This window comes from Lissotriton helveticus, chromosome 4_1, assembly GCF_964261635.1.
Source record: "Lissotriton helveticus chromosome 4_1, aLisHel1.1, whole genome shotgun sequence".
NCBI lineage: Eukaryota > Metazoa > Chordata > Amphibia > Caudata > Salamandridae > Lissotriton > Lissotriton helveticus.
Genome location: NC_136063.1, coordinates 1,850,831,636 through 1,850,855,571, shown reverse-complemented (window position 1 = coordinate 1,850,855,571; position 23,936 = coordinate 1,850,831,636). Strand labels below are relative to the sequence as shown.

At 44.1% G+C, this 23,936-nt stretch overlaps 1 protein-coding gene across 2 annotated transcripts in view; it reads right to left on the bottom strand.

Annotated features, from left to right (window-relative positions):
* The window catches only part of BRWD3 (bromodomain and WD repeat domain containing 3), a 1,637,103-nt gene that overhangs the window by 1,472,626 nt on the left and 140,541 nt on the right, over positions 1-23,936 (bottom strand). For both annotated transcript variants that reach the window (XM_078688510.1, XM_078688511.1), the window contains 2 exons: positions 23,388-23,609; positions 18,954-19,054 (listed from right to left, as the gene is read on the bottom strand). In XM_078688510.1, the coding sequence (XP_078544636.1) occupies positions 18,954-19,054; positions 23,388-23,609 (323 nt within the window). The remainder of the gene's footprint in view (positions 1-18,953; positions 19,055-23,387; positions 23,610-23,936) is intronic.

Below are 23,936 nucleotides of genomic sequence, written 5' to 3'. Positions count from 1 at the left end.
CATCTACTCATTCTTCAATATGTAAAACATATTTAAACTTTACAGAAACACACAGTCACTGGATGATGTCATCAGTGATGTCATCAGTGATGGCATTTGAGATGTCATCAGTGATGTCATCAGTGATGTCACTGACCATGTCATGAATGATGTAATATGTGACATCATCAGCAGTGGATTGCGGGTGCGCGATATATAGTTAGTGCAACTAACTATATATGGAATTTCAATGGTTTTGTGTGAGTAAAATAAGGTTTTTTAAATGCTAATTCCTAACTATATATGGTCTATAACCTATGGTTTTTTCAGTGAATATATATATATATACATACATATACATATATACATATACATATATACATATACATATATATATATATATATATACACACAGATAGCAATAGTGACTTTAGATCTCAGTTTTTAATGGAAATGTGATTTTTGTTTCCGATTTTAAGTCTCATGAAAATCTTTGCCCACTACATCGAAAAGTGCTGAACATAGTTACACTAAATTTGGCATAAAAGTATAATTTATAAATTCCAGAGGAGTGTCTTTGCTTGGTTTGGTGTAAACCAGTTCACTAGTATGTGAGAGACTAGAATTTAAACATGCACTGGTTGAGCCAAATCGGTCTGGAAATGACTGCCAGCCTTTTGGCTTTGACAGTGCTTGTTTTGACATTGCTTTTGTAAAGTTGCACTGTAGGGGAAGCTGCCAGGTCCACGCCAATAAATATGGCAAATTACTGCATTACTTGTTTCAAAACGAACAACAATTTGTGGCTCTCTACGTATTTTTGTCTAAGATAATAAAGTAATGGCTCCCAGATATTTTTTGAGGCGGGACGTAGGTGGCAATAGATCGCGTCCTGCAGCCAGGATGCAGCCTTTGTTGCAGGTTGCCTTCCCCACTGCATAGCGACTCATTGATTGACCAAAAGTAAGAGCATATCGGTGAGGCGTCAGAATCCAGGAGAAAAATCTTAGGAGGCTCACCAGCGTAGTTTGCAGGGGAGTGTCCAGTTGTCTGCTGCAGGGTTGAGTGCACCTCTAACCAGTAACCCGCCAACCTTGGGCAATTCCCAGTGAGATGAAGAAATGAGGCCTGGGGCACTGAGCACCGTAGACAGAGAGCCTCAGCCACCAGCCTCCTGCGTAGTAGTTGTGTTGCTGTGCAGTATAGCTTACGCAGAAATGTAAAATGTATGAGTCGCAGCATATAGAGCTGTGATAGAATAGCAATTAGTCTGCAACAATACGATTACTGCTCATCTGTGAGAGGGGGTAGAGACCCAGGTCCCAGGCAATGCAAGCCTCTGAGATGCACACTGGCACATGGCAGAACACAAGCTTACGGGGGGATTGATGTGTTAACATGTATTCTAGTGCGCATAGTGTGGATGGGAGTGCCGCAAAAGTGTCATGTGCCGCACACAGCAGGTGGCTTGAATCTGTTGGAAGAGTAGAACGTCCAGCGCAGTGGTGCAGGTGGAGCTTGTGCATCTCAAATGGAGGTATAAATTTGCAGTCACGTTAAATATCAGCGAATGCAATGAGATTACTTCTGTGAGCACAAGCTTTAGCGCAATCATCATCAAGTGCCAGCAGCAGAGTGTTGCGCGCTAGTGGAAAAGATAGCGTGTAAATACAGGGAAGGCAAGCCCAACGCCCCATGCCATCCAAGACCCATCGGTCACATTCCACTGTGTCAATCTCCACACGTGGAGCCTCATAAGACATATAAAGTGCAGTGGTGTGAGAAAGTGCCTCTGAATGGTTGCCCCCCCCTTTTTGCTGAACTGCTGATGTACTTTGAGTGTGCCCTGGGCTCCTGTCAATCAGGTACCCATGTCCTATGTTCTTTCCCTAAAACAGCATTTAAGACCAAACCCAATTGGCACTCTCTGGCCACAGGTCAGCCCCTGGTAAATGGTACCACAGGTACCCAGGGCACTGTGACCAGGGAAGGCCTCTAATGGCTGCACTACTTATTGTGCCACCCTTAGAGGTCCTGTACCCTGACACACACACACACACACACACTGCCTTTGCAAGTTGCTTGTCTTGGTGCAGAACAAAGTGAAGAGTCGATTTGGCACACAGCCCTGTGTGCCATGTCCACAAACCACTGCCCTGGCATAGATCAGTCGCTCCTCTAGCTGGGTGCACTATACCAGTGGTGAGGGTACAGGTGCATGAGCCCTGTACCCCTACAGTGCCCAAGTCCATTCTTGGGAATTTTAAGTGCAGTGCTGCCATTAAGAGTATATGGTGCTGGGAGTTTGTCATTACGAACTCCACAACACCATAATGGCTACACTGAAGACTGGGAAGTTTGGTATCATACTTCTTTGCACATTAAACACGCACTGATGCCAGTGTGGGATTTAATGTAAAATGCACGACAGAGGGCATCTTAGAGATGACCCCTGAAACCCGACCAACTTGTTGTGTCCTGACTGAGTGGCTGCTTAGGCTGCCACCACCAGACAGGTTTCTGGACCATAGAGGCCCTATACCTTTATACTCACACACTGCCTTTACAGGCTGCATGTTTTGGTGCACAACAAAGTGAAGAGTCGACAAGGCACACATCCGTGTGTGCCATGCCTACAACCCACTACTATGGCATAGATCAGCCCCTCCCTCTAGCTGGGTGCATTATACCAGTGATGAGGGTGCAGGTGCATGAACCCTGTTCCCCTACAGTGTCTAAGCCAATTCTTAGACATTGTAAGTGCAGTAATACCATTAAGAGTATATGGTGCTGGGAGTTTGTCATTACGAACTCCACAGTACCGTAATGGCTTTACTGATAAAGTTTAGCGTCACACTGCTCAGTATATTAAATCCACACTGATGCCAGTGTGGGATGTAGTGAAAAATGGACACAAAGGGCATCTTCGAGATGCCCCCTGAAAAATGACCGAAGACTAGAGTTCAGGCTGAGTAGCTGCTCCATAGTTGCCACCACCAGACATGTTTCTGTACCCCCAGGTGGAGAGCCAGCTGCTCTCAGGTCTGAAGCAAAGCACATCCTGGGACGAGGTGCCAAGCCTCCTCCCCCAGGATGGGCAGAGTCCATGAAAGGGAAGCTTTAAAGGCTTGCTGCCTTTGTGAGCTTCCCCAGGTCTTTTGCTGCTGCAAGCAACTAGTACCCACCAGTTCTGGCCCCCACTTTGGGCGGAAGAACCGGCGGAAAAACCATGTGAGGAAGGGAGGTGTGCCCTCCTCTGCCAACCCCACCCCTCAGGTGGGGAGGCGAGGTGAAGCACAACTCTCAGTCCCCGCCATCTTGCAGATGGGGGGACCCAGCCAACCAGAGTGAAGCACATGACCTCCTCCCACTGGAGGGTGGCATAATAGGTATTGTACCCACCCCAAGGAAGGGACCCATTGGTCCCAACCTTTTACTTATCTGTAACGCCCCTAAATCTAGTATTTAAGGGCACCCCTGAACCTTGCCTCCTCAGACAAGCAACGGTTAAGAAGATAAAAAGAAGAAGGACCGAACAGCCATGCTGAAGCTAAGAAGAGGAGGACGCCCACTGACATGGCCCCAGCCCTACCTGCCTTTCCCCACCTCAAACCTGCAGAAGCGAAACTCCGGTGTGTCCTGCAGCCAGCAACCTCAAGAACCCCGAGGACCTGCCCTGCCTTCCAAGTAAAATACTATCTCCTGTGAACACTGGATTTGTTCACCCACAGACTCTAGTTCCGGCAAAATCCACGAGTTTGCACCACTGTGCACCCGTCGCCCACAGCCCGAGTGGTTCAACACCACAAGGAGGTCTCCTTGTTCCGGCAAAATCCACGAGTCCGCACCACTGTGCACCCGTCGCCCACAGCATGAGTGGCCCAACCCCACAAGGAGGTCTCACTGTTCCGGCAAAATCCACGAGTCCGCACCACTGTGCACCCGTCGCCCACAGTCCGAGTTCGAGTGGCCCAACACCACGAGGCGATCCTGACTCGAGATACTGTGATCCCTGACAAGCTTCAAGCCTCCGGCCGATGCCTGCAGTCTCAATCCAGGGGGTCCCCCCAACCGCGACCAGAAGCTGGTAAGAAGATCCAACCCCTAAAAGATACCCCTGTACCAGAGCTTAACCCCAGGAGCTTTGCTCCTACAACCGGAGGCCCCCTATTCCGAAAATGATAACATTGGGCCTTAGCACTCTGCACCCGACCACCCTAGTGTCGCTGAGGGTGCCTTGAGAGTGCAACCTTGACCCTGGGCACCCCTGAATCTAAACCCAGACACCCAACTCCCACAAGAAAGTACTTACCCATGAACCAACACTACTTGCTCCTATAGGAGAAGAACAATAGTTACTTACCTGTAATCTGTGGTTCTCCAGTATTGGTGTCTTTCATAGATTCACATGCCTGAATCATTCCCCGTCGTCGGAGTGGGAGTCCCACGGTACACAAAAAAGCAAAAATTATGCACATAATAACCCAAAACTTTGGTAACATAAAACCAGGAAGTAAAGTAGCCCAAAGCTGCAAGGAAAAAAGTTCCACATCTATGACTATCAAAGTCATTATACATAGTCCAAACTGCAGCCAATCAGGCAACAGCACCCACCAGAATCTTCTCCTCAAGAGGCTCAGGCTCTCAGACTTCCTCGCACAAGAGTGTAACCAAGAGATAAGAGCATAAATCAGCCTCTGAGTTTGCATGTGAATCTATGAAACACACCAATACTGGAGAACCACAGATTACAGGTAAGTAACTATTGTTCTTCTCCAGTATTGGGGTGTCTTTCATAGATTCACATGCCAGAATCAGAGTAGATAGCAGCCCCCAAATAATGCTTGGAAGACGCTATTTGTAACATAAACATGTGTATAGAAAACATATGCAATAATATACCAAGAATGCTATAATTATGCATAAAGACATGTAAGCTTGCAACTACAGGGCAATGCTATATATATATATATATATATATATATATATATATATATATATATATATATATATAAGGCCGAAACGCGTTTGTTACCCTTGTTATCTGCAAATGCTGAAATAAAATATGGCTAACCATGCTGGAGCGACTTTGAGTGCTCTTAATTGAAAACCAGTCCCGAGGATTGAGGGACTTTGTGTTGAGAATATATATATATTCGCGAAGATTCGTCTACCGGCGCCAAAGTTATTCCCAATAGAATGTTGCGGATTTCCTATGGAAAGTAGATCCTAACTATAACTACCTACTGGCGACCGCCAGTAGGTAATATATATATACACATATTTTTTTTCCGTAACAATTCCGTTTCCTTCCCACACAACGAAATTAGACAGCACTCTGGTAATCCGTTTTCAAAAGAGATTTATTGGCAGACCCCCTGCCCCCTCCAACAGACGCATTTCGCCTTGCGGCTTTGTCACCTTATTTAAAAAGACTGCGGAGAACCGCTTGTCCCACTGACGTATCTGCATTATTCACAAGATGATGGACGGAATGTTGCACAATGGCAAAACATTCACCCCCAGTCACAGATCTGGGTTTAATCCATCGTTATTTTGCTCACCAAGCCACCCCAGTTCAGACATGGCCATATGCAAATCAGTCTTGACCCTGTGCCTCATGGGAACAGTCCAGCCCGAACTGCCAAGCCATGTCTTCCCTGGACCGGAATCAAGCATCCTAGGACCGGTATCTGGCTATCAGTCATCTTCACCCAGGATAGCTTGACTCCAGTTGCGTAGTGAGCACGGGACCCACATCTGGGCATACCCTTCCCACTTAGGGTGAACAGCAAAACACACAAGATGATGGACGGAATGGTGCACAATGGCAAAACATTCACTCCTAGTCACAGATCTGGGTTTAATCCATCGTTATTTTGCTCACCAAGCCACCCCAGTTCAGACATGGCCATATGCAAATCAGTCTTGGCCATGTGCCTCATGGGAACAGTCCAGCCCGAACTGCCAAGCCAGGTCTTCCCTGGACCGGAATCAAGCATCCTAGGACCGGTTTCTGGCTATCAGTCGTCTTTAGCCAGGATAGCTTGACTCCAGTGGCGTAGTGAGCACGGGACCCATGTCTGGGCATACCCTTCCCACTTAGGGTGAACAGCAAAACACTGCAATACTGGCAGCCTCCAAACAGTAGTGCTTGGTAAAAATGTGTCTGCTGGACCAAGTCACCGCTCTGCAGATTCGTTGAAGAGGAACACCAGCAAAGAGAGCAGTAGAGGATGAGACCGCTCTTGTAGAGTGTGCTCTTGGAGTTGTTTGCAAAGGTCTTCCTGCTTGGTGATAGCAGAAGCCAGTAGCGGCAGAAATCCAACGAGCTATGGTCTGTTTTGATACTGAGTGTCCTTGCCGTATTCTTCAGGAGGCAATAAACAATTGGTCAGCTTTACGAATCGTAGGGGTCCGTTATAAATAGTACTTGAGACCTCTCCTGATGTCAAGGGTATGCAAAGTCCTTTCCACAGGAGATTGCGGATTAGGAAAGAAAGTCTTTAAAATGACTTTCTCGTTGAGATGGAAGTCCTAAGGCACTTTTGGCATAAAGCTGCGATTAGTGCGTAGCACTACCGAATTCGAAATGAACTGAAGAAAAGGTGGATTTATGGTGAATGTCTGAATGTCACTGACTCTTCTAGCTGAAGTTAAAGCCAATAGTAGAGCCACCTTCCAGGATAGAAACTTCAAATCCACTCTATGAATAGGCTCAAAGGGGTGTCGCATGAGTTGTGCTAGTACCACGTTGAGGTGCCAGGATGGAGGTGGAAGCCGGATAGGAGAAAACCATTCAAAACAGTCCTTTAAAGAACTGTTGTATGATCCTAGCTGAGTAGAGAGAATTTGAACCGTCTTGCCGAAACCTTGAAATAGCCGCTAAAAATACCTTCAAAGTAGAATGAGAAAGGCCTGACATTGCCAAATGTAAAAAGAATGGTAAAATTGGCTCAGGTTTTGCGTGAATCGGATAAATATTGGCAGATTGACACCACATGCAGAACCTTTTCCATTTAAGCCTGTATCTTTATATAGTGGCAGGCGCTCGAGCGTTAGCTAAAACTTCCTTACAATCTGCAGGGATGTTTAAATGAGCGAATTCAAGGTGTTCAGGCGCCAGGCTGCTAATCTCAGAGATGCAGGGTCCGGGTGGCAGATCTGTCCGTTCTGGATGGACAGGAGATTCGGTATTGGTCGAAGCTGAATGGGATCGCATTCTGATAGAAGGAGAAGTTCGGTGAACAATGAGAATCAGGTGACAAGGTTCTTTCTTCATTTTCCGGAGAACTCTGGGAACCAACGGTATCGGGGAAAGGCGTAAGCATATATTCGCAACCAATTCATCGAAAACGCGTTCCACTGGGACTCCTTGTGGGGAAGCCAACTTGCAAAGAATAGGCATTTGCTGTTCTGATTGGTTGCAAATAGGTCTAGATCGGGGTGACCCCACTCCTGAAAGACTCGATCTACCGTTGGTTGATGCAGTTCCCACTCATGAGTGGATACTTTGGATCTGCTGAGGCAATCCACTAAGGCATTGGAAACACCAGGTACATGTCTCGCTGATATGCTGAAACTGTGTCGTATCACCCAGTTCCAGATTTCTTGGGCTTGTAGAAAGAGAAGGGCAGATCTTGTTCCTCCTTATTTGTTCAAGTAGTGCATACTTGCTGCATTGTCTGTCCGAATTAGCACTGAAGCCCCATGAAAAACATTTCGAAAGGGTTTCAGGGCCAAGAAGATGGCTCGCAATTCCAGAAGGTTGATATGCCACGTCCGATGTTGGATGTTCCATTTGCCGCTGACAGTCAGCCCATGAGAAGATGCGCCCCCATCCCTCGAGGGACGCATCTGTGGTGAAGGTAAAATTTGGTATTTCTTCTAGGAATGAGCATCCTTCCTCCACATTCTTTTTTCGAGTCCACCAGAGGAAGGCTTCTCGCATCCGAGGAGTGATATGAATGAGATCGTCCAACGATCCCGAAACCTGCAACCATTGGTGGTTTTGTTCTTCTTGCAGGGGCCTCATTCTGAGACGGCAGTTGGGTAGCAAGGGGATGCAAGACGAGATCCTCCCTAAAAAGGACTTGAACTGCCGGACTGAAACGCACCCTTTTGATCTTAATAGGCAGGCCAGTTTGCAGATCGTTTGCTGTCTTTCGATTCAGACAAAGGCCTGAGTCAGCTGCGTGTCCAATGTTGCCCCTACGAACGTTTGTCTTTGTGAAGGAACAGATGAGACTTGTCGAGGTTGATAGAGAGGCCCGGCGATTGAAACAGGGACGTTCATCTCTGGATGTGGGTGGCTGTGTCTGAAAAAGAACTGTGATGTCCAATCTTTCTTCCGGAAAATCAGATTGAGAAAAGTTTTTTGAGAATAGAAATGCACCCTATGTCATCAATAGATCTGGCCTTCAGCCTGACTCCACCTTCACTCCCACCCTGGATGAAGTTGGACCAGAAGTGGCAATTTTTGAACATAGGGTGTACAACAAAATACAGAATATGATGAGGTTTGTACCCAAGTCTCCCTTTAACCTTAACTACTTGGAATATCAAGCACCTAAAAACCTCTCCACCAACAAAGAGGTAACTATCAAACCCAGCGATAAGGGGGGGCGGTAACGTTGTCTTGGATAGTGGGGACTATAAAAACCAAATCCAACACATGCTGGGAGTACCGGAGCATTATTGCAAAGTCTCCGTATATCCAGAACAAGGAATAAAATATGATATCCTCGTGGTGACTCAAGACGCTCTAGCCAGAGGCTCGATCTGCAATTTAGAGTTTGAGTACCTTAACAAACCCCTACGAGGATCCCCACACTACACGGAGTACCCAAAATGCATACAGATACCGAAAAACCGCCCTTTAGACCTATTGTGTCTACAATCGGCTCCATTACCAAACCTTTATCAAAATATGTCGGCGTTTTTTGAAACCTCTGGTGGCCAATCTCCCGTCCCACGTGAAGGATATGGGGCATTTGATCACTAAAATCGAAGGTATAGCGTTCAATCCCCAATGTGAGACTCTGGTCTCCATGGATATCGAAGTGCTTTATTCAAATATACCACAGAGGGAAGCACTAGACACTGTTAAAAGAGCACTTAAGTAGAATGAAGGTATGGTTGACCGTGTTTTTATTCTGGAATGCCTGACCATTGTCCTACAGGAGAATTATTTTGAATTTGATGGATCCGTCTTCAAACAGATATTAGGTGTAAGTATGGGAGCAGCCTGTGCCCCTAATGTATCCAACATCTTTATGGGAGACTTCGAGAACTGGATTATTTATAATGAGGTGGCACCCTTCTCAGAAAACATTCATCATTGGAATAGATTCATTAATGGTATCTTTTTCATATGGAGGGGCCCGGACGAACAACTCCAGGAGTTCTTAATTTAGATCAACCTCTGCGATCCCCATCTTATGTTTACACCTAATCGAAGCAAAGATAGGATCTAATTCCTGGACATTTGGATACAGGTGGCTGACCATGTTATCGAGGTATCACTGTACACCAAACCTACCGCAAGGAACACCCTTCTTCATTATCAAAGTTACCATCCGCGGTGTCAGAAAGACAGCATACCGTTCAGCTAGTTCCTCCGTATTCGGAGGAACTGTACCACCATCACTGAATACAATATACATACAGAACTTCTTAAACACAAATTTCTCAATCTAGGTTACCCCAAACGGGTAATTAAAGATGCCTTTAAGAGGGCCAAGTACTACAACCGCGAATCATTGTTCCAAGGGAAGACCAACTTGGAGCAAGATAAAATTGTCTGTATTACTCGATATTCTAATGCCAACAATAAATGGCGCCAGATAATCACTTCCAACTGGCACATTCTGAACTGCGGACAGGGAAATACTCTCCCTAAACCCATGTTTGCGTTCCGCAGCAATAAAAACCTTCGCAATTCGTTGGTTAAATCCATCTGCACCCCAAGACCAGACTTTATGCAAAAATCCATCACCGGTAATAACCCGGTAACAGGGACCCACAAATGCGGCAACTGCCATGCCTGCAGTTACGCTATGGTCACTGATGTTCTTCAATGGGGAAACTAAACATTCAGGTTCAAACACATGAGCAATTCTTAACAAAAGAGGGAGAGGGAGAGGAAGATGTGGATTCTGTCTCCCCTAGTAATTATCATAAACAAAAGGAATCCACAGGGTGGAAGGTGGTTGCTACCACAATGGTGGGGAGCAACCTGGGTTGTTAGAATACCCCTCACACACCAACAGGCCCCTTGGTGTCATGCTTCATCATCGGGGTCTTCGCAAAACCTCTACGGAATGCGGCGTGCTACGACTTCACGACTACGCAGGAGCACTTTTAGGTGAACTATGTGTTTGGTGTGTGTGGGTAAAACAATGTGAGTGGTGAGGTGAAGGTGAAAAAATTAAAAAATACCTGGCACGTGAGTACAGAAAAATTTATTAAGACTCCGGCTGGTATTATTAAAAAGAGTGCTGTGATGGTTGTGGTCTACTAATTAGGGTAACCCAACCATGTCAGTGCGTCGACATGTTTCGGAGTTTGAAGAACTCCTTCTTCAGGGCGAGGATATGCACTACTTATCCCCACCTTACTCACATGTGTGTAGATATAAAAGTGTGCTCTACAAAAAAGATATGGTGAAAATGTACCTATCTATGTTTAAAATAAGGTCCGTTGCGCCCAATTGGCGATTCAAGACACTTATGGAAAGAGGTTTACATGGCCTCATGAGCCACAGCGTGTAGGAGGGGTCCGTTCTACCAGGTGAGGCAACGGTTACTTTCAGGGCTTCCTGACTTCCTCCCTCTTCACGCGGCTCCGTCCTGCAGTTGCTCATGTGTAATCAAACACATGAGCAACTGCAGGACTGCCAATGTCATCTACCCGATTCTCTGTCCCTGCAACCTCGGATATGTAGGGGAAACAGGCAGAGAATTCAGAGTTAGATTTAGTGAACATAAATCCGCCATCAAGAACGGACGGCCTGGAGCACCATTGGTAGATCACTGGAAGTCTTGTGGTCATGCGGAAGCTGACCTCAAATGACTTATACTTGAGAGAATCATCAATGCCGGTTCTGACAATAGAGATCCCATTAGACGTAAAAGGGAAGTCTTTTGGATCTTTACTCTTCAAACAGCGAAACAAGGACTCAATGAACATCTTTCCTGGGAGAATGCCCTTTTATGAAAGGATCCTAGGATCCTTGGGCCCTTACTATACCAGCTTCTGACTTCGCTCATGATTTATTTTTTTGTGTGGTCTTTTGTTCCACTCCGCTTTTTATCAGATTTCCCATTTTTCTATGTGGACCTTATTGCTGATTTTTCTGCCTTCACACTTATTTTTTTATTGCCACCTAGATTCATTTCAGTGTCTAGAGAATATATAGACTTTTTCACTTTGATGCTCACTCTTGCCTGCTATGCCTGTCAACCTTATCCGGGTGCTTTTCTTTCATCTGAGAACACCTGTGTTCTATACTTCCGGGTTCCCCATAGGCGCATTGCCTGGAAACCCTGTGAGCGCTCTAGTCGTTGAGACTCTTGCGCTTGCTGTGGCGGCTCCGCCCCCTCACGTCGGCATTTAATGACGTCAGGAAAGGGCGTCTTTCCCTACCACAGCAGGATCGGGGAAATCGCTACAGATCTTTTGCATCTGTTTGTAGGTAAGCCATGCGCCCTTACCTTTGGCCTCATAGCATTCGCATTTCGTACACAGCAACGCGGGACTCTTTATCATGCTGGCCTTTATTTTACCGCGCCCTTCAGTCCCGCCCTTGTTTTCATCACTGATTGTGTTTCCATCTTTGCCAGCTCTGCGCTATTTTCCCTTAAAGGAATGCACGGTTGTTTTAATTTGGGTTCTGCCATTATCGCACGATCTAACAAGATTTCCTCAGCTCCCGTTATTTTTATATGTACCTCCTTGATCAGTAGTCCTATGTGCGCGCAGGCTGAGGTTATGCATGCATTTCTCTATGTTATCATCCGGTAGACCGTTTATATGATGCTTAGTTTATGACATTCTGTTATCTTCCTAGAACGCCACCCTGAAGTTATATCTATTACTCAACACAAGAGATTATTTTTCCTGATCTTCATTTTATTTATGGTTCGTCCATGGATATTAGGACTTCGCATTTCTAGCTGCATGAAAGTACTTCCCTCCTAGATATTCCACGCTAAACTCCAGGACCTATAATCTATGGAGCACTCATGGGTTATTTATTGAGGTAGTGATCAGTGCCCTCCTCTCCCATCCTACCTGCTTGAATTTGGGCCCCATAAAGCTGTATCCTGTGCCCAGCCACTTGGTCATCAGGTTATCTGGTAGGTATATCTGCTGCTGCTTTGTGCAGCTCTTCCAATTCTTTAGTAGCTAGTAAAGAACCACACACATTGTTTATTTTAACTTGGGGGCATATGTTTTGCCTTGGAAAGGGTTGGTTTCCCCCTGTCTGACTATCCACAGTCAGGCTTTAGGACCTAGCTTTGACCCATGACTGACTCTGTGGCAATACTTGTCTCCCATTATCTGCTTCTTTACTCTCGTTCTATAACTCATGGCCTCTCCAGTAGATGCTTCTAGTCATTTATCTGTTATTCTTTTGTTATTAGACTTCTGTGTGGGTGTTTTTCGATCCCTTTGATACTTCCCCTCTTGGACCCAAGGACAACTATGGCGTTTTTCTCCAGAGTAGGTGCCATTTGGATTATATGTATACGAAGACACTAACTTTCCTTTTTCTCCCTTTTCTAACTATTTAAATGTCACAGGAGGTGTCTGACTGTTTCTTCACTGAATCTACTGACTTCTCTGGTGGTGGTGTCTTTTTTGTAGATGTACATTTTGCCCAACAATGGTAATGTTGTCCTCATGTACGTCAACATATCCTGACATATTTCTCCTCTCAAGCTCAAATTGGGTTGTTATCATATATTTCCTTAAAAGACCGTGTAGGTTCCTTATCTACTTTGTTGTTCCCGCAGATTAACGGCTTGTGAGCTCATGATACCACATATCCGGTGGTTGCTCCAGTTGTATACAGTTGGCCCCCGAAACACCTGCTACTGTTTTCTCGCCCTGAAGTAGGAACAGCGTATATGTTTGTTTTGTGTTCCGAAACGCACGTAGGCGTTTTCATAGTTTAGTCTTTGTATCTGTATTGTTGTTTATTACATTTTCACATATGGTGTCTTTGTTGGGTGATCATTATTGTTAAAAATGTCTTTTCTGTCTATGTCAGAGATGTAACACTGTGTATGTTGTTTATTGTTTCTTTTATGGGCCGCTGTTTTTGTACAATTTATACTGTCACATGTAAAAAGCAAAGTATTTTTAATGTGTTTTTAGTGCTTACCTGTATTTAACTTTTTGATACTAATAAAATGTGAATTGAGATCATGGTGTAATGTTTCATAATCTGCGGGACAACTAATTATTATGTGTGGAGTAATTACCCACTAGAGTTTAATTCTATGGAGGAAAATTCTGTTCTTTAATCAGAAAAAGAATTTGCCTTGATAAGGCAGTCATCTAAATAAGGAAAGATCTGAATCCCTTCTAGACAAAGGTGTGCCGCTACCGGTGCTAGAACCTTGATAAACACACGGGTGCTGACCGTAGTCCGAAAGGAAGGACTTTGAACTGGAAGTCCCTGCCAGCCACTCTGAATCGCAAGAACTTTCTGTGTCTGGGAAGAATCGGCACATGGAAGTACGCATCTTGAAGGTCGAGGGTGGCCATGTGATCCCCGCCGACAGGAGTTGAAGGATTCCCTGAAGCGTTAACATTTGGAAGGACAACTTCTTTAAGTATTTGTTGAGGGAGCGAAGATGAAGAATGGGACGCCATTCTCCCGATTTCTTCAGTATCAGGAAAAATCTTGAATAAAATCCTGTTCCCCTTTGTAACTGAGGGACCCTTTCGATCGCTCCTTTTTTTGTCATCAAATTTATTTGGGAAAACAGCTCCTTGAGATGAGCTGGAGGTGGGCCTCTTGGAGGAAAATTTGGAGGAATCTTTACGAACTCTATAGCATGGCCTCTGGCCACGATGTCCAGGACCCACTTGTCCGATGTTACTGCGGACCAGTTCGAGTAAAATTGGGAGATCCTTCCTCCAACTTTTACATGGGAATGCAGCAGAAGAGGTTGCAGGTGGCGGTTCTCATTGTTTCTTATTTAAATCCAGTCCGCGGTAGGAGGGCTTCCTTTTATTTTGTGAATAGGAAGTTTTGTCCATATGACTGCTGTCTCTGGGGCTGGTATCGCCAATTCCCTTGATACGATTGGTATGATCTTTGTTGGTTGTAGCCCCCTCGATTAGAGAATGATCCAAGTCCTTTAGCACCCCGAAAGGGCGGCTTACTGAACTGCAGAGTACAGAGAGAGATCTAGCTGTTTCGGTGTCTTTTTTGATGGTCTGTTGGGCCTCTTCCACGTGCTGGCCGAATAATGCCTCTCCATCAAATGGCATGTCAATAATCTTTGCCTGAACCTCCTGGCGAAAAGATGTTAACTTCAACCAGCCTTGCCTACGTAGAACTGCGGCACCCACTAGCTGCCTAAATCCTGTGGATTAGACATCCACGGCCGAATCTATGATCTCCGCAGAGACACGCTCCCCTTCTTGTAGGATCTTTAAAACTTCAGCTTTTGATGGTTCCGGTATCATGTTGATATATGGCGAAATGTCCGACCACATTTGCCTGTCGTACCGACCTAAGATGGCTAGTGAATTAGCAGCACGGACTGTCGTTGCTGCCATGGTGGAGACCCTTTTGGCAATTGAGTCTAATCGTCTGCCATCCTTGTAAGGAGGAGCTGTGATTGGAGAAGAAGGATTCCTAGCCCGTCTTTGTGCAGCTTGCATAATTACAGTCACCTTTTGGTTGACCTATGAGGCATGCCGGTGAATTGTCTGGCACTCTATATTTTTTTGTCGAGCTGAGGCAAAACTGGAGGGATAGAAGCAGGAGTTTATGACCTTCAATCATTCCTTCCAGATAAAATCAATAATGGGGATAGTCTGTATCTGTTTCCTTGGTTGATCCTTGAAATCGTAAAGGAAGCATTAATCCTTCTTCGTTTCCATGGGTAGAAGGAACCGTTGGGTTGCTCTTTCCATGAGGAGGTGGAAGCCACCGATGTCCACTGGAGGAGAATCAATGGGAGCTGGAGTTGAAGGAGATGGAGTTTGAATTTGGTATTCATCCCAATCCGACATAAGGGATCTATCATCCACTTCTCCTTCCTCCCTATCATCATCAGATGAATTTGCATCAGGAGAATGATGCGACGGCACTGGAGAAGGCGGTCTAGGAGACCTGAATGCAGAGGTGGAAGCTTGAGGTACAGGTGTCGGTGGAACGGGCTCCGACGATTCAGATGGAGGAAACCGGCGATAATAGTCGTCTAACATATATTGAAGTTTGTTCAGCAGAGCTAGAGGCATCTGAGCTGTAGTTATGGTATCAGGAGGCGGGGGCACAGGCTCTGGGGAAGGCTGTTCATCCTGGTCATCCTCCTGATATTTAATGAACAATTCTGAAGGGCTTTTGGCACTGCGAAACCTGTCTTCTACTTCAGAGTCCTCCTCACTCTCTTTCAAATCCAGTAATTGCTCAGGAACCTGAAGAGGTACCTTGGTTGGAGAAAAATGCAATGGAGAAAGGTCCTCCAGTGAAGAACTGCGTCTCTGTAATAAAGAAGATGCAGTTGTAGACGGTGTAGATGTTGCCGTAGCCATAGACGCTGACCAGACCTGCAATTCTGTGCAAGATGATAAATGCAGCGTCGACGCGGGGGCCGTCAACGAAGTCGTCATCGGTTGCACTGCAGTCAAATGTGAGACCATCGACGAGGAAGTTTTCGACGACGAGGTAATCTTGGACGACGAGGAAGTCTTCGTTGACGAGGTGGTCGTCGACGACGAGGTAGTCTTGGACGACGAGGCAGCCGTCGCCGAGGTAATCTTCGACGATGAGGTGGTCGTCGACGAGGCAGCAGTCAACAAGATCCTTCTAACCTTCGTCGTCAACGGTAGGCACAATCTCTCTCGTCGACGAGATGGGCTTCACAGAAATGGAGACTAGTGTCAACGGGGATGACGCCGATGACAATCATTTGAGGCCTCGGTGACGAGAAGGTAACTGTCGACCTAGTAGTTGCGTCAATGGTGATTTTCAACGATGAAGAAGTCGTTGTCGACGGAGGGGTCTTTTTCTGAGGTAAATCCTTCTCAGAAGGCCGTTTCGAAGCCAGAGACTTCACAATTTTTCTCGGGGGCGTGGAAGGCAAAGGCTTGCCCTTAGAAGGTGGAGGCGCCTTTTTGGAGGTGCAAGGCAATTCAGAACCCTTAGAGGGTTGCTGTTTTCTAAACCCCAGGAGAAGACAAATCCTCATCAGCAACCCTCTTCCTAGATGACACAGTTGAACCAGAGGCAATACTTCCCACCTCAGATAAGGGGTTATCTTGGTCCTTAATCTTCTGTAGCCACAGAAGTAGTCGCCCTTCTCTGTCTCTGAGGGTATTCTGAGGAAAGGTCCTGCATATCTTGCAGTCTCTCACCTGGTGATCCGGGTAAAGGCAGTAGATGCATTTCTTGTGGGGATCTTCAGAGAAAAGCCAGCGCTTCTCACAAGATTTACAAGGTCTAAATAGAGATTTCTTTGAAGAAGACATCATAAGTGAAGAAATTCCTGAGGAATTAGGAAAGTGCTGAGCAGAGCTCAGGAAAACTCCCTTCACATGACGTGCGGTAGAAAATCTGAGAGCCTGAGCCTCTGAGGAGAACATTCTGGTGGGTGCTGTTGCCTGATTGGCTGCAGTTTGGACTATGTATAATGACTATGATAGTCATAGATGTGGAACTTTTTTCCTTGCATCTTTGGGCTACTTTACTTCCTGTTTTTATGTTACCAAGGCTGTTGGTTATTAAGTGCATAATTGTTGCTTTTTTATGAACCGTGGGACTCCCTCTCCAATGACGGGAATGATTCAGGCATGTGAATCTATGAAAGACAACCCAATGCTGGAGAACATTGACTTTTTTTCTATGAAAAGGTTATTAAGTGTGTATAAAACTGTAACCAAATAGCCAAAGCACTTTTACTTACTTGTTTCCAGAAAATGTCCCAGTGCAGTATCCAGTTATAAAACACTGTGTAAGAAGAGTAATCTGTAAAGTAATTTACTCAACATCCTATTGAAAAGCTAATTCAAAGTATATGTACAATATTTCAAAGCATTGGATTACCAGTAATTCTACTGTAATCAGACCAAAGTTTATATAAATAAATATATATATATTGACATATATTGAGTCAGGTGACAACCTTCCGTGTCATGTGATCAAGGTACTTCAGGTACCGAAACGCGTAATGGCCGACAGAAAGTAACTGCTGAATAAATAAGAACTCATGGCACTAATCTGGGTCTTTGCTCCACGTTTTTTTCTGGAAAGAAAATCGCAAGCGTTTGGTCGTGGAAGTGGAGTGGTGGAGATATATATATATATATATATAACACTGCAATTCAAACTGTATTATTAAGGCAAAGCATAAATCATTTAGCTGTGCCAGGCGTGCTTGGTTCTAGGAAAAATAATAACTAAAAGAATATTTTTATACAAAATCAATTGGTCTAAATTTTAGTCTTTGAGGGTGAGACTATCATTTGCTGACTGAGTGTGTACAACAAATGCTTAAGACTACCCTCTGATAAAGCCTTACTGATCACCCACACTACCACAAATAGAGAGTAAGCTTGCCCATGTGCCCATCACCATGTCCGTAATTCATACACGCCTTGCGACTATTATTCTTCAAATTAGGACAGGTCCTTTCAGTCCTTCCATTGATCACGGCGCTCAGAAGCACCGATCCCCCCCCCCCTCCGCCTCTCCCCCCAACGGTGGGTCTGAAATTTCCATTAAATGTAGGCCCCAGCTGGCCACTCCTTGATTAACAAATCCTTGGCAATTTTTCCCTCAGGCATGTAATATAATGTCCTGATGATGATCCCACTATTGTTCTCATGGCATCAAAACGTCGACTCTTTGTACACCAGAAACACAATTTAATTTGTCATTGTTTTTGTGTAACGTTGCCGCTGTTCCTTTTTACTTGTTCTAACTAATGTATGACACACACGCATCTGTTCTGCCTGAGCCCTTCTTTTGTTTTTCTTTTATATGCACCTTGCTGGATGCAGGACTGTGTCCCATTGTATTATTGTTTCAAATTTATATAATATTAAACTAATCCTGGACGGTTCCAACTCTGGCAGAATGGTGGATCTTTAAAACAATGATACACTATGTACAGCACCACGCTGGTCATCTGCTACTTTGATTAATTTTATTGTTGTATTGCAAGCTTATGCCAGCTAAGGGTGGTAGCAGCATGTTTTCTTTTTTCTACTTTTATTCTAATCTTCCATATGCTTGTGGGAGCTTGTGTGTCTGTTTTATTGCAGGTGGGCAAGTAGATAAATGCAAAAATGAGTCAGTGAGTGGGTGAATGGCTGTATGAGTGCAAGAATCTATGACAAAGTGCACGCCGGATGGTTTCCTGAGTGCCTGAACTGTTTTGTGATTGAAGAAACACTCAATTATAAGCCAGACCTATGATCATTGCCAATGCTTGATCATAATGCTAATGGTAACATAATATGCCATGTCACTAATGAGACCATGTGTAATATTTGTGGCGCACATCAAGGAAGATATCACAAGTACAGCATTTAATGTGCTAGTTCTAATTTACATGTAAGGTTCTGGAGCTATGGTTCAAAACTATAACTGCTAGTGCAGTATACTCCTGAATGTATAAAAGAAGCCCATGCTGCAAAAGCAAAGCAACAGGTAAGTTATGTCTCCTTTCTAAACATTGAGGCATTTCTTTTATTAACAACCTGCCATACACAGAAGCTGAACTTACTTGAACTTCATAGTGTCTGCATGCCACTGCCAGAAACATATCGTCCCATCAGCACCAGTGGAAGTGAGGTATCTGGTTGATCCTATTGTTGCTGGGCTAAACTGGAGAAACACAAACCCACACATTATAGCCTACTGCTTCTAATGCTAACAAGTCATTTGTACCTGCTATCAAACATGACACATTTCTAAAGTCCAATGATGCATTTGAAGAATTGAAAATGAAACTTCTTTCATAGCATCCCAATATTTTCAATGTAGTTTGACTAAACATATTTCAGTAACTGAGTAAAATAAGAAACGGGGGGGGGGGTCAGCAGAGCTTAAAATAGACATTGTTTAGTCCAAATGATATCTTCTTTATGGCTACTATTTTTAAGGTTTTATGTGAAAGCTCTTAGCCAATTTTTTTACACACCACTGTAGGAAAGTAGGATCTGCTTTCATGCTTACCCCCACTTTTTGCTGGTGTCAGTATGTTTTTTCGACTAGTCTAACTGGGATCCTGCTAATCAGGAACCCAGTAACTGTGCTTCCTCCCTATATTCGACTATGGTAAGTACTTTTGTACCACCACAATTGGCTACTAGAGTACCCATATAAGCCCATAACATATGGTACTGAGGTACCCAGTACATAGGTACATCAGGGTTCTCCCACGGCCTGCAGCATGTATTGTGCCACCCCGAGAGACCAGTCAAATTGTCACTACAGGCCTGTCATTGAAGCCTATATAAGCTGCTGCTAGAACCACTTACGACAGATATAAGTTTCCTTATATCTGAGGTCACTATGTTGCAGGGATTCTGCTCATGCACAGAACTATGCGCAGGAAACCAGAACCTCGGTGTATTGTGGTGTACCAAAAACCCACCTCAGTGCCTAGAACCCCAAACCGACTAGCAATAGTGTCTCATTCGTTCTCCATACTACAGCAAAGCTACCAATAATTAGACGACCTAGAACATGCAACTTAGTAAACTCTCAGGAATAGTGGGAAACAAGAACACTCTTACGATCTAACACTCATACTCGTCCACAACGGGAGTAATCAGAGACACGGTATAGTTTAAAATGTTTATTTTAACTGACGTGCTCTAATATGCAGTATACGCGCCAATACTAGCAAAAAAATGCATAAGAATAATACAATCAGCATTGTTACAATTCCATAAAGTACAAAATAGCAAAAAAATGCATAAGAATTATACAATCAGCATTGTTACAAATCCATAAAGCACAAAAGTGGAAATCATATTATATTGACAGTGGAAACCGGACTAATGCGCCTTTACCACCCTCTCCATGCTGGGAGCAAGTTTATTATAATTATAGAAGACCTCTAGGCTTTGTCAGTGGGACCCCATACCTCAAGATCAGATGCAATGAATCACATCCCAGGACAATCACAGTTCTTCTTTGAAGGAAAGGTTTTCACCAAGTGCCTTCTCATGCATGTAATATCATATTAAAAAGCATCTGAGTTTCAGTTGGGCAGCTGTGCTTTCTGTTATGTCTATGTTCGTGGACTTACCAACGTAAATCAACAGCATACATTGTTATTCGACCTTGAACACGCTGTGCAGACAGAGAGCACAGTGTACGGCTAGATATGTGAAAAGCAGACAGTTGTCATGTGAAGAAGCACAAGCAGTGTACGAGAACAGAGCCATGTAGTGTCATGTGCAAAAGCGGCGAAATGGTGTCAAAGCATACATTTCATTTATGCTAACTGCAGTTAACCCCTTATCCTCACTACACCCTCCCCTTGGTCAGGCCAACGGACAGTGGACTCAATAGAATACAGAGTTCAAGTCACAGTGAGCCAGAATTAAGTGTATCCATGTCGATGGGAAGATTAAAAAGAAGAAAAAAAGGGGGGGGGGCAAAAAGCCAGTAAAAAAATTCAGTAAAAGTTTCTTTGTTATTGTTAGAAAAGAGAGTTGCCATGCAATCCAGCAAAGAGAATGAACATACATGTTGATTAACAATGGGAGCCTCTAGCACCATCAGAGGACAACTGTAGGAGAGTAGGATCTGCTTACTATGGTTACCCCATAGTTGCTGGTGTTTCACTGTTTTTCGACGTTAGTCTGGCTGGGGCCCTGATATCCAGGAGCCCAGCCTAGCTGCTTCCTCTCTAAATTGATTGCATGTACTTTAGGTACACTCCAGATTGGTTACTGGGCTACCCTTGTGAGTCCCTAGTATGTGCTATCTTAAGTACCAAGGGCATAGGTACCCCAGAGGCCTACCAGGGGCTGAAGCATGTATTATGCCACCCCTGAGAAGCCTTCCAAAATGGCACCACAGGTCTGCTACTGCAGCCTGGGTAAGGTGGTGCTTGCACCAGCACATAAATGTACCAACCAGCATTAGAATATCAGGGAAGGATTCAATCAGTATTGGGTGCCCAGAGCTTTTCCCAAGCACATCTAGCTTTTTACTATTTTCCATCAGTAGGGACAGACTGAAATGTGTGGCTTTAAGTTTTGGTAGAGGATGCCTAAACCACCAGGAGTTCTGGCAAAGAGTGGGAAGATGGATGGACCCACTTGTATTATGGGATTTTGCAGGTGTAGTTTTTTCCCCCGCATTATTATGGATTCGCCGCATTTGCTATATAATCCATCATCTGCTGCATAATCTACAGATTTTAACAAAACAATTGTTTCTAGCTCAAATGGATTAAAAGTGACTGAAAAGTAGCAATGTTTTCAAACACAGTGGAAGGCCCTTCACAAAGATTAACATCATCTTTCATATTTCTATATTTGATAGCTAAACTTGTATAAATAAGACTATATATTTACCCAGACAGTACTACAATGAGTAAAAATATTTTTAAAATGAAGTAATGCTATTTTACAAATGTGCTGCATAATTTACCTTTTTTGCCTAATAATTTAGTGCTCCCCAGCCATATAATGTTGTGGTTTCCTGACGCATAATTCCAGTGGGCCATTGTACCATATATTAGCATAGTCATGAATAGCTCATGTCAATACTAAATAACTGAATACAGGAACCATGAGGCCTACAATAAAAAGGCTTGCATACATAGCACAAATGTTATTTATATATCTGTGTATGTCTCTTGTATTGTGCAATACCTTTTTGAACTCAAGTGATCGAAATAAAGTTTGACTGACTATCATGGCACAAACAGGTCCAAAATCTAATTTTATTGGAATGCTCATGTGCAGGTGACATGTCAGTATTGCGCTGGAGACTCCCTGACCCAAGTCCTCATAGTTAAAGGAATAATATGTGAACCTTTGAATATACCATGGGTTATGCTATGTTAAACCAGTGAGAATGTGTGTGCCTCAAGAGTGATTACACCCAATGCAGCACCTCATGAATGAACCCGATTTTAGTCTCTCATATCGCCCTACAACCAAGGTCTACCATTAGGATGAAAGTTATGAGCACCCCCACGCGATCACAAGTGAAAGTCACTTAAGTGGACTGAATGCTCATTCCAAGAGAGATTCCCAAGCAGGCTCCAAGCCAGATTTGAACAAAAAGGTAATTGGGACCAGGGTCAAAATCCCTAAACTCTAAAAGGGACAGACTGCCAAATGGATTCAGTCAACAGTGAAACAGAGGTTTCGAAATGGTCAGTGAAAAGGAGTTTGAAATGCCACAAGGGTGACAAAAGCAATACTTTTGTGGATCATCAAAAGGGTAGGTCATCTCTGTCAACTCTGCAAAACTACATTCCTTAAAAACATAGAAGGTGTGTGGGAAAGGAGATCTAGATTTTCTTTTAAATGTATTTGAGTTTTATATAGAGCGAACTAGACCCGAGACATCAGGTAGCAGAGCACTTTACATAGCACCAGTTTTGTTACAGAAGGACACATTCATTTTTGTTAGGCACAGGGAGATTAAGTGATTTGCCCAGAATCATAGGATGTTGCGCGTTGTTGCCAAGACTCAAACCCGGTTCCCCAGCTTCGAGGTGGACCGCTCTAGTCGTAAGGCTACATCCTCTCACCAGATAAAGTCAATTAACCGATAGGCAACAGTGACATATCTGCTAGACCCAGGTATACACCTATTTGTACACAAATATTAAGAGCATATCTGGACAGTTTGAGTGGAAGAGGTCAAGGGGAAATAAACTACTACGGTCCTGGAGATGAGGTGGTAAAAACCCCAAGCAGTGCCATAACTTCAGGAAAGCCACCTGAAATTCCTGATGCAGGATATTAAGTCAAAGTGTGGAAAGATCCAAGCATGTACAGGTCCTGGGTGGAACAGAGATACAAGGGCTCTTGGGTGAAGCTAGCCATAGAATTCCCCACACTACACACCAACAAAGGTTCTTCCATGCACAATCGGTTATATCTGAAGCTAAATTGTGACACGCCAAACTCACAAATAAAAAGAAAAAAATCATTCAAAGTGACATGTTATTGTGCCTTACCTGAATGGAAGTAATGGAAGCTGAATGTCCCTGAAGCACAGCAACAGGTGCACAGGTTCGAAGACACCACACTCTGACAATTTTATCGCAGCTGCCAGCAGCCAACAACGTGTTTTCATAATTTACAGCCATATCAGAAATTTCAGCAGAGTGTCCTCGCAATGTACAGAGAAGACGCCCATCATCAGTAGCCCAAATTTTCACCAAACAGTCATCTGATCCCTATTTTTAACAGAATGGAAAATATATATATATATGAAGTTAAGCAGTATTATCCAGAGAGATTTTTTTAATAGCTTAAATTAAAAAATCTGAATAGTTAAATGATACAGAACTGAATACAGATATACAAGTAGATTCCTGTTGGGAATGTGGGAAATAAGACTAACGACGTAGAGGGGCTTCGTGGCAAAGGGAATACTATATACAGCCTATGCCTTCACCTTGCACCAAACTGTGAAAAATGGATGATATATGGCGAGCATCGCCTATCTCCTTATGACTACTAATGTTTTACTCCTCATGGAAGTTTCCCTGTGAGGAACATCT